Source organism: Habropoda laboriosa, unplaced genomic scaffold (genome assembly GCF_001263275.1).
Source record: "Habropoda laboriosa isolate 0110345459 unplaced genomic scaffold, ASM126327v1 scaffold45, whole genome shotgun sequence".
NCBI lineage: Eukaryota > Metazoa > Arthropoda > Insecta > Hymenoptera > Apidae > Habropoda > Habropoda laboriosa.
In genome coordinates this window covers 1,051,390-1,065,027 of record NW_017100168.1, presented here as the reverse complement: position 1 = coordinate 1,065,027, position 13,638 = coordinate 1,051,390, and the positions used below count along the sequence as shown (strand labels likewise).

Below are 13,638 nucleotides of genomic sequence, written 5' to 3'. Positions count from 1 at the left end.
GAAGTTGGGGCGCAATACTCTTGTCCTCGAGGACGAAGAAGCTCGGAGATGTTTTGAAAAACATCTCTCGATTCTTCGCCTCGAGGGCCAAGAGTCGCCAGGCCTAAGTGCGTGGCCCCCCTGTGGCGGTCGTCACAATATATTTATATTAATCTGTCTCAGTATGTTGATCATTTTTGCTGTTACTATTACACAGACAGATACTCATTTCTCCTTATAATCCAACACGCTCCGTTTTGTATTTCACTGTTAACATCAATTCTCAATCTTCAGATCTTTCTCTTTGATGAATTTTCTTGAGATTAAAAGGAGATGTCATATGCATATACACTACCGGCCAAAAGTTTGGAATCACCGTGCACTGCAGTTTGCACAAAAATTTCCAGAATAAATTCAGCAGCTTTTGGAATTTTTTATCACTCAAATCAATCGATATGAGATAAATTGATAAATGTAGAGTTGAGATAAACTTCAAGTCTATAAAAAATTAGTAGCAAATTCAGTACTGATGAAAACTGGGAGATGATTCCAAACTTTTGGCCGGTAGTATTGAAACGAACGAAGAATTTTTTACGAAAAGACTTTGCAGCAAAGATGACAACTGAACAAAAAAGAGTGCAATTGTAATTGTAAAAGAAATTGTAACAATGATTACAAGGATTTTGTTAGATCTTTTTCGATCATACTGCGTTCCCACTTCTTCGTTAAAAATTCATTTTTCTGACAATTAGAAGATTAGAAAAGAAAATTCACTTTTTCTTGCAATTCTCACGAATTAATTTTCTTCTTTGAAATTAAACAGAAAAAAAAAAAGAAAAGCAAGGAAACGCAATTGTGTTAAAAAAAAATAGGATTAATTTCGATGGTTTGAATTAAGTCTATATTTAGTGCACGAAACTTTGAATAGAAAATATATAATACCTCATTATTTACCGATACAATTATCTCCATAAAATGCATATTATAATTATCTACGTCGAAGAAGATAATGTCTGCATCAGAACGTTACTCGTACAAAGGAGTTGTCTTTAATCGAAATTTTATCAATGTTTGTTACCAGACAGATTTACGGTATTTGTTTTAAGCACGTTTCCAGTCAACGTTCTTTTCCTGCACACTAACACGTCCACGCGAATATCTAGAAGCCTTTGTACCTGGATACATTCACCGGCAATATTGCAAACAGATACAGTTTAATAATCGCAAACAAACAGACGGATATCAATCTTCTACCTGTACTGTTCTCTATCTTCTTTAAAATACAGAAGCGTCTAGTTATACTGATCGCATGATTATGTCCATCATTTATATCGCGATTAGGAATAATCTCGCGGAATTATTCGACGAGAACAAAAGAAACGAAGGAGATGAATGAAAATTTGAATAAACGGCAAAATATGTGAAATTGTGAAATTTTAAGAAAATTGATGAAAATCGTGAAAAATGAAGAATATCTTGTTGCACGAAAATTCAGAAATGAGCAAAGTATCGTTTATGTGAATTCGAAGAAAATTGACGAAAATCATGGAAGATATAAAAAAAATGAAGAATATCTTGTTGCACGAAAATTCAGAAATGAACAAAGTATCGTTTGTATTGATTTATTAAAAAAAAAAATTTCGTTTCAGAAGATTGACAATGTTTGAACAGCTTGATCCCAATTGGTTCTGTCACCACGTACACTATCTATTGTGATATTTATTCCCGACACGGATAAATATTTGATCGCTTCAACGTCAAACACGTTTCGTTAAGTTATCAAAAACGAACTCTATCGATTATGTTATAAATATACTTTCTAGAAGCTGTGTCCAATTACTAAAGCAGAGATCGCCGGTTTCAGGCTAGAATTTCGAATGTTTCACGAGGGGGAATCTAATGATTCGTAAGGCCTCTTCACGTGAAAGGAAGCTATAGTTACGACACAGAAAATTACTAGTCGGCTTGTAACCATCGACAGACGAGCATTCGTGTAAAACTGAAAGTTTAGTTTGATTGATAACCCTCGATATGTTGGAAAATGGCAAACGACGGTTGCTACAACTCGACGAGAGTATATTTACGAACAAGTACTTATGGTAGTTTCCGAATTAAAAAAAAAAATTAAATAAAAGCACCATGAGTGAAAAGTAAACTTTTGCCTTGGAACTTCAAACAAATAAATTTGCTTCTTTATTCTACGAAAAAAAGTTTCAAGTGAAATGCATGAAAAATGTACGGAAATGGGAAGAACCTGAAAAAGTCTGTTTTTTAGGTTAAGTTCCACATTTCGCAGAAGTTACTTTTTTTTCCAATTGACGTCTCTATTTGTTTGTTATTATCAAATTCCCCAGAAGACTAGAAAATTACTGTAGAATTCTCGGAAACTTCGTAGAAATTGATGTTTAACACTTGAACTATAATCTTTACTTGGTAGAATAAGATGAATGTTACGTAAGTAAAAACGGGAAACTAAGTTGATTTAACCTCAATTAAAAAGAACGATCGAATTTATTGTACTAAACATGTGGATAGAATTTCGTTGCTGGTAAATGAAGAATTAATGTATCTATATGTAATTGTTTATTAAACAATGACTGTGCAACGTTCTTCGACTTTTGCTTCGAGTTCAATAAAAGATCAAATATACATGTATAGTACAAAACACGATTCGTGTAAACGACCTCTGATTGACCAATTAGATACAATGAAAAGAATAGAATGAATCACTTTGTCTTTATCGAAACTATCTTCTACAGTTTCATTTTATCTTCAACCTCTCTTCTTCAATTTTGTTTTTTTCAGTCAATGAAAACACATCGTCTCCAGATAAACGTCTCTAAACAAACTTTCTTTCGAAGTCTTGAAAATCATTTTATTAACAGTAAAATATGTATATAACAGATAGCTTTTTTTAAATCATCGATTATTTAATAAACTAACAATGCTAAGTTTTTAGTGCTTTTTATTCAATAGTAACAATTGTCACGTACACTTGATGCTTAAATATGAAACTTTTAATTCGTGTGAAACAGTTCGAAAAATTTAAATAACACGTGTTTCATTCATCAATTTCGCGTAATATTCACATCTGTTTCATTCAACGTAGAATATCAAATAAAACTTTGAAAATGCTGCTTAAAAAAAATCAAAATTCTTATTTATCCGTATTTTGTGTCTGTATGTGTAACTTGTATACACAAATTGACGGGAAAATCGATATATATTTTACAAGAAAAATGAACAGAAAGGTTACAATTTTGAGTATATTCTTTAAACAATTTAAACATTCTGCTCTCAGGAATACAAATTTCGTTAATTTACACCACCCCTTTATCTCTAATAACTTTTGAGATACTAGACTAAATATGTTTACTATTTCTGTCTTTGAGAACGGTTTTCACCACTTCAATGTAGACGATTGCTGATAAAAAAAAAAGATAAGTATCGAATATTTTTTATGAGAACTACCACATACCAAAATTTTATCAAAATCGGTGATTATTACTTCGGGATTTCCCTAGTTAGACAAATCAATGTTTTACAGGCAAGAAAAAATTAAAAATTTTAGGTTATGTAAATCGCGTCTTAAACGATGGACATCGTGATCAATAGAAAAAGAAGACGTATTTCTATGTACCGTTACAGAATAATCTCGCTACGATCAGATTGGTATACTATCGTTCATCATCAGATTATAACGGTCAGTGAAAATCATTGATTTGTGTTGACATTTTGACATATTATTTGAATCCCACCATTCTATCGAATTATCAACTACGATATAAAGTTTGTTCCGTCTAACCTCACAATGCATTCCAAGAAGAATATATCTGTTCGATTGTTTAAACTGTTTTATATTTCGTATTGTTTATTGGTGAATAATTATCGCGTACAATGTACTTATCTCACGGAAGTTCGTCAGTGATCTACACATTGCGGAGATCATGTTTCAGCTTCTGCGTAATTTTTATCGTACTTCGAAATATTTTCGTTTTGTTCCGGTAAAAATTATACCGAGAAAATTCAATTTTTAAAACTCTTAGGTGTAAACATTAAAATTATGGGTCATTAGTAAAAAGGTCCATAAAAATTACATGTAAGAGCACAATGGGTGTTCACAAAAACACTGAATAAATATATATTGAAAAAAAAAAAGAAAGAAAAATGCTGAACTGAAGGAAAACTATTTTTTGTGAACAACGAGTTGCACGAATGAGCAATAGAGATTAACATGCAGGCTTTTCCATTTAAAGTAATATATTGATTCACTTTACACTGTACAATAAATTGCTAAAATTACGAAGTTCAAGAATACCGTTAGAAGTCTGTAAATGGAGGGCTCAAGGATAGTCGAAGGTTATTTGTGTGTTTCTAATGGCATTTATCCTTTTTCCTTTTTCAACATAGATCAAAAGAATGTAATAGAGTAGAATTCTTTTATATAGAATACAAAAGAATATAACTTTGTTTTATAACTTCACTCGAATATTTTTTATGCCACTACCAGTCAAATTTTTTTGTAACACTCTAATCATTTCCTAGAAGACCACGTGCTCGTTTTTCTCATTAAAATGTATCTTGTGTGTTTTAATGTAGATATATTACATAACAATTTAGTAAAACTTACGTCATAAAAGGTTCTTTTCGTTGAATGGGTGGCACTCAAACGTAGATGTAATTTCCCCAATATTGACCAATTTTGAAACGTTGGCAACAATGTATTTTTAAGAGTCCCAATAATATATGAATATTTATTTGAATACTACATCATACGCAAATTTCGTTAAAATCGGCGTGTGACACTTAAGTGCTGTACCTTGTTAGATAATTTACAACGTATAAGTGTTGTACTTACATGCTCTCTTGTTGAAGCATATTAGTTAATTATTAAGTTTGACACCAGCAATTGTCGTTTGACAAATAAGCATGAAGTGGCTTATATCACTATGCTTTTCGCTCGATGAAATGTTTTGTCTGTCGGTAATGTAACCTTTGAATGAGTAAAGTAACCTTCGAACTAAAGATTTACAATAATTAGAGAACAAAAAAGGGCGTGATATAACGTTATTTGGATCTATTTTCAATGATATATAATTGTTGTTTCTTTTTGCTGTTTTATGATCAAATTTTTATACATGTGAATAATTTAAAGAAATTTAATTACTACGATCAATATTTAAGTTATATTTTCAATCAGTTTTAGAAGCATGGTGATAAAATTCATTGTTAGAGGAATTTTATTCTATGAATTGTGTATTTGCTCGATACTACAAAGGTTAAAGAAGCATTTGCAATATCATTGATGCACCATATTTTACGTGTCAAATTACATTGTTCACACATTACATGTTCCTTCTTATCAATTTATAATTTTTTAGTGAATCACATATATAATCAAGGCATGCGTAACATGAAGTCATTTCAGACTCCTATAGTTAATTCGAAAAATCGAATATTTCTTTAGTCGTTTAAATTATATTAAACAAATATCGAATGTTATGGATTTCATGAAGAAACTGACATGAATCAAGGCTTTGACACAATTAACACGTAACAATTCTCGAAACAATAAAGTAACACAGTACTTACCGAAAAGTAGCGTTTGATGTCACTACGAAGTCTGTTCAATGAATAACGCTGTCCAATTGTTTCGAAACACTTCGCGGCATCCAAGATTTCCGCGTAATCACACTGTGCGTAACAGCGTCTTACCAACTGAAGAACGAGTAAAAGGTACAACAGTTTATATATACCCCGTTCCGCATTCGTTGACTGGCGTGTAGACTTGATCAAGGTAATACGTTTGCTGTATTTTTAACGTTTAAAATATTATCTGATTTCGTCTTTCAACTACATGCACTTAAGCATGAAGAGTCAATTTACAAGTATTGTCGTGCATGTCCCTTCTTCTGTACGTGAGACGTTAGTCTTTTCATGAGACTTTCAAGTTAAGAATCACCCGTTTGAAGTAACTTCCTTTTGTATATAGTATAAACAGTCTCAAGGTAACGAACTATTAACTGGAGACTGTCTTGGGCGAAAGGCAATTCAATGTTTATACTCTAAAATGCAGTGCTGAGATAGACTATCAGCGCCATCTGTAAACGGCGAGTGTTAAATGTATGTTTTACCAATGATATTCCATAACACTTTTCGTACAATTTCAGAACGACCACCATTGCAGAAAATACCGCGAAATTTTAATTTTTTGAACTGTAAAGAAGAAAAAAGGTAATATCAAATGTTGTTAATTACACTTAGTCAACACGAAACATTTTTTCGTAACGATCTTCATTATAAAAAAAAAGGTTTATTATTCGTAGCTGAGGTGGCGCGTGGTACATACATGAGGTTTCCGACTACAACAAGTCCTATGATTTCACGCAAATACTATGTACAGACATGGGTCATGTTGTAATATTAATATCTAGTATTAATTAATATAAGTCAACGTTACGGCTAAATTATTACCCATTACACTATGATCTATGATATTAATGTTCGAAAGATTCCCTTTCACGGTGAATCTTGTACAACTTGTAATTGTCACATGTTATCTTGTAGTACGTGTTCTGTAGTGCAGTTTTAGATAATTCTCGTCACCCGAGAATTCGTTTATCCTATCTATCTTTCACTTTCTTTTGTCTTATAGCAATGTTCAGTCGCTGAGGAAGAAAAAGAATAATTTTTTTCTCACCGAGTGTACTTAACGCTTAAATTCTCCTAAATGAAACGACTACACTTACAGTTACGTACACGCAAATGCTTAAAAACGCTTCGATAGAGAAAGTATCATAAAGCGAGCACTGATTGAATTATTAAGAACAAAAAAAAAAACAGAAAAAAAAACAAAGACAAGAATCCTCTGAATGGTAATAAATATTACTTTCGTAGACATAACAAAAGAAAAGGTACTATTTCTCTAGTTACAATAATCATACCTGCTTTCGTTCAGAGTATAAAAATATCTGCGTAATTAGTACCTAGAAAACCGATCGCTCGTTTAAGATTTACAGAAATTCGCTTTCAATTTTTCCATCTCACGCTTATTAACTTGAGCAAAAAACAAAATACAGAGTTAATGGACACTTTATTGTCGATATCGTGTTTCTACTATTCTACGTACGAGAAGAAAGCTTTGTTCGCAAGGGGATGAGGGGGAGAGAAGGTGGAAGTACAATTTTTCAGGAATATCAGAGAGATCATAAGAATGATATCAGATAAGAAGAAAAGGGATATTATATATAACAGACACCTTCGTCGACTTTCCTCTGTTTCAAGCTTCGCTCGAAGGTTTTATATACGTGTCGTTTGACGTTCGAGAAACGTAATCTAACAACTATTCTTCTTTTTTTTGTTTCTTTCTTCCTTGAGTATTCGCGACGAGCAGAAGAATCGTTAAACGATATAAAATGGCACCCTGAGTTGAAGAAGCACGGTCTGTATGTGTATGTTTGTATAGAAAACGCTATTTAAGTACTTAATTGTGTCAAGGACGACCCTTTTCTTCGTCTTGCATTTTTTGTTATTTTAATGACAAAGTATAGCGGAATCGTTTAAACGGTATCGTATGGAATGTACTTTGATCGAGGTATACATAGAATTTTTTTATGGTGTCGCGAGAGAGTGGAAAGGCTCCAGTTTGCTATTTCCTTGTTGTTTCCTGTTACGAGTGCGACGCCCTTGTCGGATCCTTTTTTGCAGGCGACACGCCGGTTGAATTGGTCACCTTGTAAGCGTTGCCCTTCACCTCGGCGGGGTGTTTGTGTGTACTCGTCGATGATTTCCTCGGGGGTTTCGTGATCTGCGTGGTCGATAGACCGCTCACCGGATATTTGTTCCTGCTGCTTGATGTTCCGCCGTTGCTGCTTCGCGTGCCGTTTTTCGTGGACGTCGAGGAAGTCGCCTCGGTCGGATGCTTCGGCATAACGAACGCTTTCGTCTGTTTCAGCAGATACCGATCGTTGCACAACGCTGATATCAACGGTAGATCCAGGTTACGACTCTTCTCACGAAGTGTCCGAATGTCCAACATTCCGTCTTCTTTCCCTTCTTCACGTTCCTCCGTCGTGCTTGCTTTCGACGTCTTCTTCGGCGAAGAGGACGACGAAGAGGCGGATGGAAGCGGCTGATTCTTTTCGAGATTCTGAAATTAAGCAGGAAAATTTTTTTTTGCAATAATTATTGGATACACCACCAGTCGGAAGTTTGAAAGCATTCCAAAAGGATAAGACTCGAAAAGAAAAAAAAAGAGGAAATAATCAAAGTCGATAAATTTATAAAATTAAACAAGAAATTGCTTCATTCTTCGTCGCATGACATGTTTCAATAAAAAAAGGAAGGCTCTAGACCTTCTAAACTTTTTATCTTCCGATACAAGCTATCTATCGTAATTAACATCACAATCACGTGATCATTACACGATACCTGAATTTCGTAAGGAGGCGGCGGAGGAGGTGGCGGCAGTCTGCGGTGCTTCAGCTGCGGCAAAGATTGCAGCTTCGCGGTAGACGGCGTGTCGAAGCACTTCAATATGTTCTCGTCGCTTCTGGTCCGGGTGAACGCGTGAAGCGTATGAGGATGTGCCGGGGCTGGCGGTTCACGTCTAAGACTCTGACTTCCTGCCGACGAACAAGTAGCTCCGCTGTATAGCGAACTGGTACTAGCAGCGTAGTGGCTGCTCAGATTACTATGCGGTAAGTAATTGTTAGAGCTGGTGTCGCTGCTACTAAGGTTCTGATTCGAAGCGTATTTCGTGGGTGACGAGAACGAGGAACCGGGTAGGTATGGTGTGCTACGATACATTACTAACGATTTATTGTTAAACGAGGGATAAGGAGGGGGAGGATAAGCAGCCATCGCGGCCAGAAGTGATCCCTGTTTCGCGTCTATGTACTCTTGCTTCGACACAGCGGGATCCTTCAATGGGAACATCACGTAATCGACGTCCGAATAGAGTTGCTGTTTATACTGTTCGATCTGCGACCTAGCAACTTGACTTGTGTAAACTGTAGCCAAGCTGGGCGGTGGCGGCGGGGGTTGTCTAGGATGAACCATGGGCGGCGGAGGGGGCGGAGGTGGTGGTGGTGGTGTTAAGTAAGGCAACAGAACCGGACCACCTCGTGAAGCGTGCACGTCCAGGTAATTGTTCGGGCCAACGACCAGGGCAGCGACGGGAGCGTGGACCGGCGTGGGTTTCATTTTGTCACCGGGATAAGTGGGTGGTTGAATTCTGGGCGGTGGTTTCGGTGCGATCGCAGCAACAACGTCATTTCCCGCCTGACCTGAACCGGTTGTCTTCGAGGCTGTCAGATTCACGTTCACCTTGCTGTTCACTAGGCTCGTTTGTATCTTCGTCGACGTCACCCTCGACACGATCTCCTCGCTTGTTGTCGGGTACAATTTCGAGATAGCCTCCTGTCGAGTAACCTCAGACACTTCAGGATACGGCGGTGGAGGCGGTGGTTCTCTAGGTGTCACCGCGTCGTTTCTTGGAGGCGTAGGCGGTGGTATTTGTATCCTTTCTCTCGGTGAAGTGTAGGGTGGTGGTGGTGGTGGATCCGTTCTTCTCGGTGGCAGAGGTACGAACTCGCCACGAGTAGCATTGTACGGCGGTGGAGGCGGAGGTTCACGGTCGATGTTCGGTATTTTCGGTCGTGGCGAATTGATCGTTGCATAGTCCATGCTCACTGGGTAGGGAGGAGGTGGAGGAAGTTGTCTATCGCTGTCTGTTCTTGGCGGTGGAGGTGGTGGTGGCATGGTGACATAGTCACAATCGGAGTCCATGGAATTGCTGATGGTCTTCCGGGGTGGATAACGGCCTACTATTAAATCAGAAAGTTCATCGGCCGACAGGAGAGGTCCAACGCTAGAAGGATCACTGCCATCGCCTCTGAAACTTCCTGCACTGAGTATGCTGTTGCTACGTGATCTTGAATCTTCGAGTTGCTGATCTAAGGAAACTCCAGACATCGTTGACACGACATTTGCAACATCCTCGTCACCTTTGCAGACACTGTAAATAGGTTCTTGATCTTCTGTTCCAACATCTTCCGTGTAAACGTCGCTTGTTTCCGATCTAAGGCCACTATGAATAGTATAAAAGCCAGATGTTACAGAAGCTTCGTCGGTTGTCGACTGGACGGAACTTAAGGCACACACGTCGCTCGCTGCGGAGGATTCATTCGCGTCACCGGTTGGCGAGTATAGGTCTCCCATTCTTTCGTCCTGCATTTCGCTACTTCTAAGAGTGTACACTCCGCTGGTCTCACTTGCGATATCAGTACCTGAAACGATAATATTTCCTTGTAACCATAAAACGTATGTTGTAATTATTAATCGAACAATAGTTACTCATATTCATTTCGATAAAAGTTTATACTTAATAAAAAAAAAATGTGGCGTGTTATTTCAGATATTTAATCTTAAAACGACTAATTTCAAGAGAATTATTATAATTGAAATATTCAAGGTACAAGTTAAACGAAGTGCCAATCCAAGTATTAAACATCTGTTTGTACGACGCATCACCAATCGATGTCTGTAAAACGTGCAATTTTTATTAAAGTACACATTAAAACATAGAGAAATTAAAACGTTCGTTTTGTAATCTCTTCGATGTTTCCTCTTGTAAAACATTATCATATCCCTTTCTCCGCTTACGGAATAATGTATTACATCTTTCCAAGAAGGGGATAAGAATCATTGAAACTTACCCGCGTACTTGCCACCTTTTTTGCACCTGTCGTAAATGGCACCAGGAAAGCTAGCGGTTTCCGACGAAACCGCTGAATTCTGTGCCGTATGCGAGTAACCAAGCTCCAGACTGGAAGTCGCGGATGTGCGCCGCATTCGCGGCGGTCCACCAGCAGGTGCATTCACAACCACGACCGTACTGCAGCTGCTGCTACATTGTGACCCCTCAGCCGCCGTAGCCGCGCTCGATGTCAATCGTAATGCGGCCGTCGTAGGAGTGCTGTCCGTACCATCCACTTCTGAAAATTCCACCATTGTTTCAAGAGTTCTACGATTACGGGTACTTACATACACAGGATGTCGGACAATTTTTTCATTCAATTTTACCAGCACCCTCTTCTGTGTAACTTTCTATCAATCGGTTCAACATGAATTTCAAGGTCATCTGAAGGTCAACACGATACGTACATACGATTGAACTCGTTTTTTTTTTTTTGCCAGCTTTAAAAATGCGACTTTCGAGAAAATTATTACCTCATTAGTGACATTTTTTCCGTTTGAACAGAATAATCGTTACATATTTCAAGTGTTCGTATACTTTTATTCGTCGAAAAGGACAACAGTACCAAACGCGTATGTGATAAATTTTCAAGAGAAAAATTTCAGGTGAATTGTACGATTAAGGTGTACGATTAAAAAACGATACTCAGTAACCATCAAGAATTTCACGTTAGTCAATTCGATTGAACTGCCGTTTCATTCAACGTTAGTATACGAATTTCTATATCTGTACAGTTGAAGTAAATTTACCATCCACCGTGGAGACTGGGGAGGACGGCATGGAACGGTCCTCGACGTCTGCATTGGAGCCGTTTACAACGCCGCACTGAACACCGGTGTGCGAAGTATTTTCAGTAAGACGTGGTAGACATTCGGTCGAGGCGGGCGCCGTGTCTGGCTCGTCCTCGCTGTGAACCCGGTCGCTGACAATTCCAGAAGTTGTGTTGGACGACGTGCTCGAGATAACAGAAATTCGTTGGTCACCGCGCGCCCCGCGTGCCGTTAAACTCAGCTTGCATCGGGCGGGATACATGTAGCAGTCGCGAAGTACCTTCCTCTCTGGAGTAACAAAATCGAACATTGGTTTTCAGATAAAACTGACGAAAATACGTAACACCGGCGTTCATAACGTTCTTTATATTTCAGTGGGCAATTTCGTGTAATCAGTTTCTAAGAAAGAAGTCATTAGGATTTTAAAAAAAGAGTTTAATTCTTTTCAAAAATTCATCATATTAATGAATAAATAGAAGAAAGTGTTACATATAGGCAAGTACTTGTGAGTGATACAGTTGTATACCAATGTGGAATCTTTACAAGCGTTTATAAAGGGGAAAATGAAAGGTACAAAAGCAAGAAGATAATTAGTTTCGTTGTGCATCATAGTAACGTATGTTATCAACTCTGACGAAGCTGTTATATGTCCAAAGTGACTACTTTAAGCTTGTAGTTGATCGCAAATAGCCTTTTCACCATTTTCCTACATGTCTTTAAATCTTACGATAAGAATCTGTCTCTTGATAGCTTGGTTGCGACTAATTGACACTGTAAAGAGAAAATAGCTGCATTGCCGACAAAGTGTTAGAGTAACGTTCAAAGATAACACACCTGACGTCTGTAACATCTTGAACGATATACCCAAGCCAAACTCCGTGAAAGCTTAGAGGAACAATAAATTCCAACTCACCTTCCTCCTCTCGTCTCTTAGCCTCGTTCACTCTAGGTGCTATGGCCATAGAGAACTGATGGGTGTCGCGACAGAGTCCCAGGAGCAGCTTGCTTTTGTCGTCGCATCCGCTGTAGAGAGTGAGCTTGTCCGGCTGATCGACTGCTCGTATCTCGAACTTCTTGCGCTGTGCAACGAAAGGAACTCGATAAGTCAGACGTGAAATTCGTCGACAACGCGATACATATGCAAAACGATCGAATTTTTGGAAATTCTGGAAATTCCGAATGAAAGCTAAATTGTCGAATTGAAGTTCGATAATGAAATCGAAGAGAAGAGGAGAAAGTTTAGAATTGGGGATTGAGGATGAAACTAACGTCGAAGCAAAGTTTGCCAATGTTGTTCCAGGCGAAGACACGCGGTGTCTCCTCCTCGGCGTATACTCGCACACCGCGAGCGCATATCGCGAGGAGTATGCGTCCTGGACCTGCCTCGTTCTTGCTTCTTCGCAACCGATAGAGGTGAGCGTTGAGCGGCGCCTCCAGCAGCACCGCCTCCCGGATGTATTGCAACTCTGCCTCCTCCCTTGAGAGGCCTCGGTTGTCCCTGTGCTGTGCCGCGAGCACGGCGAGCACATTCGACTCCAGGCACATCTGTACATCGACAACAGATCGTTCATTTTACATTTAACGAAGCTAATTCAGCTACTGTCTAAACCGCTGAAGTATTCTTCCGATAAACCGAAATTGAACCGTTCGAGTGCCAAAGAGCGCGGTTGCGCCTAGAAAAAAGTGCCACCTTATCCGGCCACGAAGTGTAAATTTTATTCCATTTCTTATGAAAAAAAAAAATCGAACGAAAATCCTGCACATAAACAATTTTGCCTTTGTTTCGTGTTATTTCCGAGCAGTCGTATTCGGTGAAAATGTCGAGAACAGAATTTTCGTCATTTTTCGACGTCGAATTGAAAGAAGCCGCTTGGCACCTTTCGATTAGATTTCTGCAATAACCCGCGGCACTAAAACGATTGAAGCACCTGACTGCCGTACCTAACATATCTTATAATTTTAACAATCTTATTTCTTATAATCATCTTTATTTTAAAATATCTTTGACGTATAGAAATTCGCGTTACACGGGAATCTACTGTATTCTAAACATTCGAGGCCCTTCCGGTCACCGATGACCATCGTGGCCCTGCTGAGAAACCATCTCCGGTCACAGGTGACCAACGTGAG

At 38.3% G+C, this 13,638-nt stretch overlaps 2 protein-coding genes across 2 annotated transcripts in view; both read right to left on the bottom strand.

Annotated features, from left to right (window-relative positions):
* Positions 1–5,687, bottom strand: part of LOC108578631 (probable multidrug resistance-associated protein lethal(2)03659) — a 26,265-nt gene extending 20,578 nt beyond the window's left edge. The window contains exon 1 of the mRNA XM_017941993.1: positions 5,572–5,687. The gene's annotated coding sequence lies outside the window, so the exon portion shown is untranslated. The remainder of the gene's footprint in view (positions 1–5,571) is intronic.
* Positions 5,688–7,408: 1,721 nt separating this feature from the next.
* LOC108578634 (protein expanded-like) overlaps positions 7,409–13,638 on the bottom strand; it is a 57,318-nt gene continuing 51,088 nt past the window's right edge. The window contains exons 6-11 of the mRNA XM_017942001.1: positions 12,778–13,053; positions 12,422–12,587; positions 11,488–11,796; positions 10,698–10,976; positions 8,410–10,268; positions 7,409–8,128 (exon numbers count right to left, since the gene is read on the bottom strand). Coding sequence (XP_017797490.1) covers positions 7,649–8,128; positions 8,410–10,268; positions 10,698–10,976; positions 11,488–11,796; positions 12,422–12,587; positions 12,778–13,053 — 3,369 coding nt within the window. The 3' untranslated portion in view covers positions 7,409–7,648. The remainder of the gene's footprint in view (positions 8,129–8,409; positions 10,269–10,697; positions 10,977–11,487; positions 11,797–12,421; positions 12,588–12,777; positions 13,054–13,638) is intronic.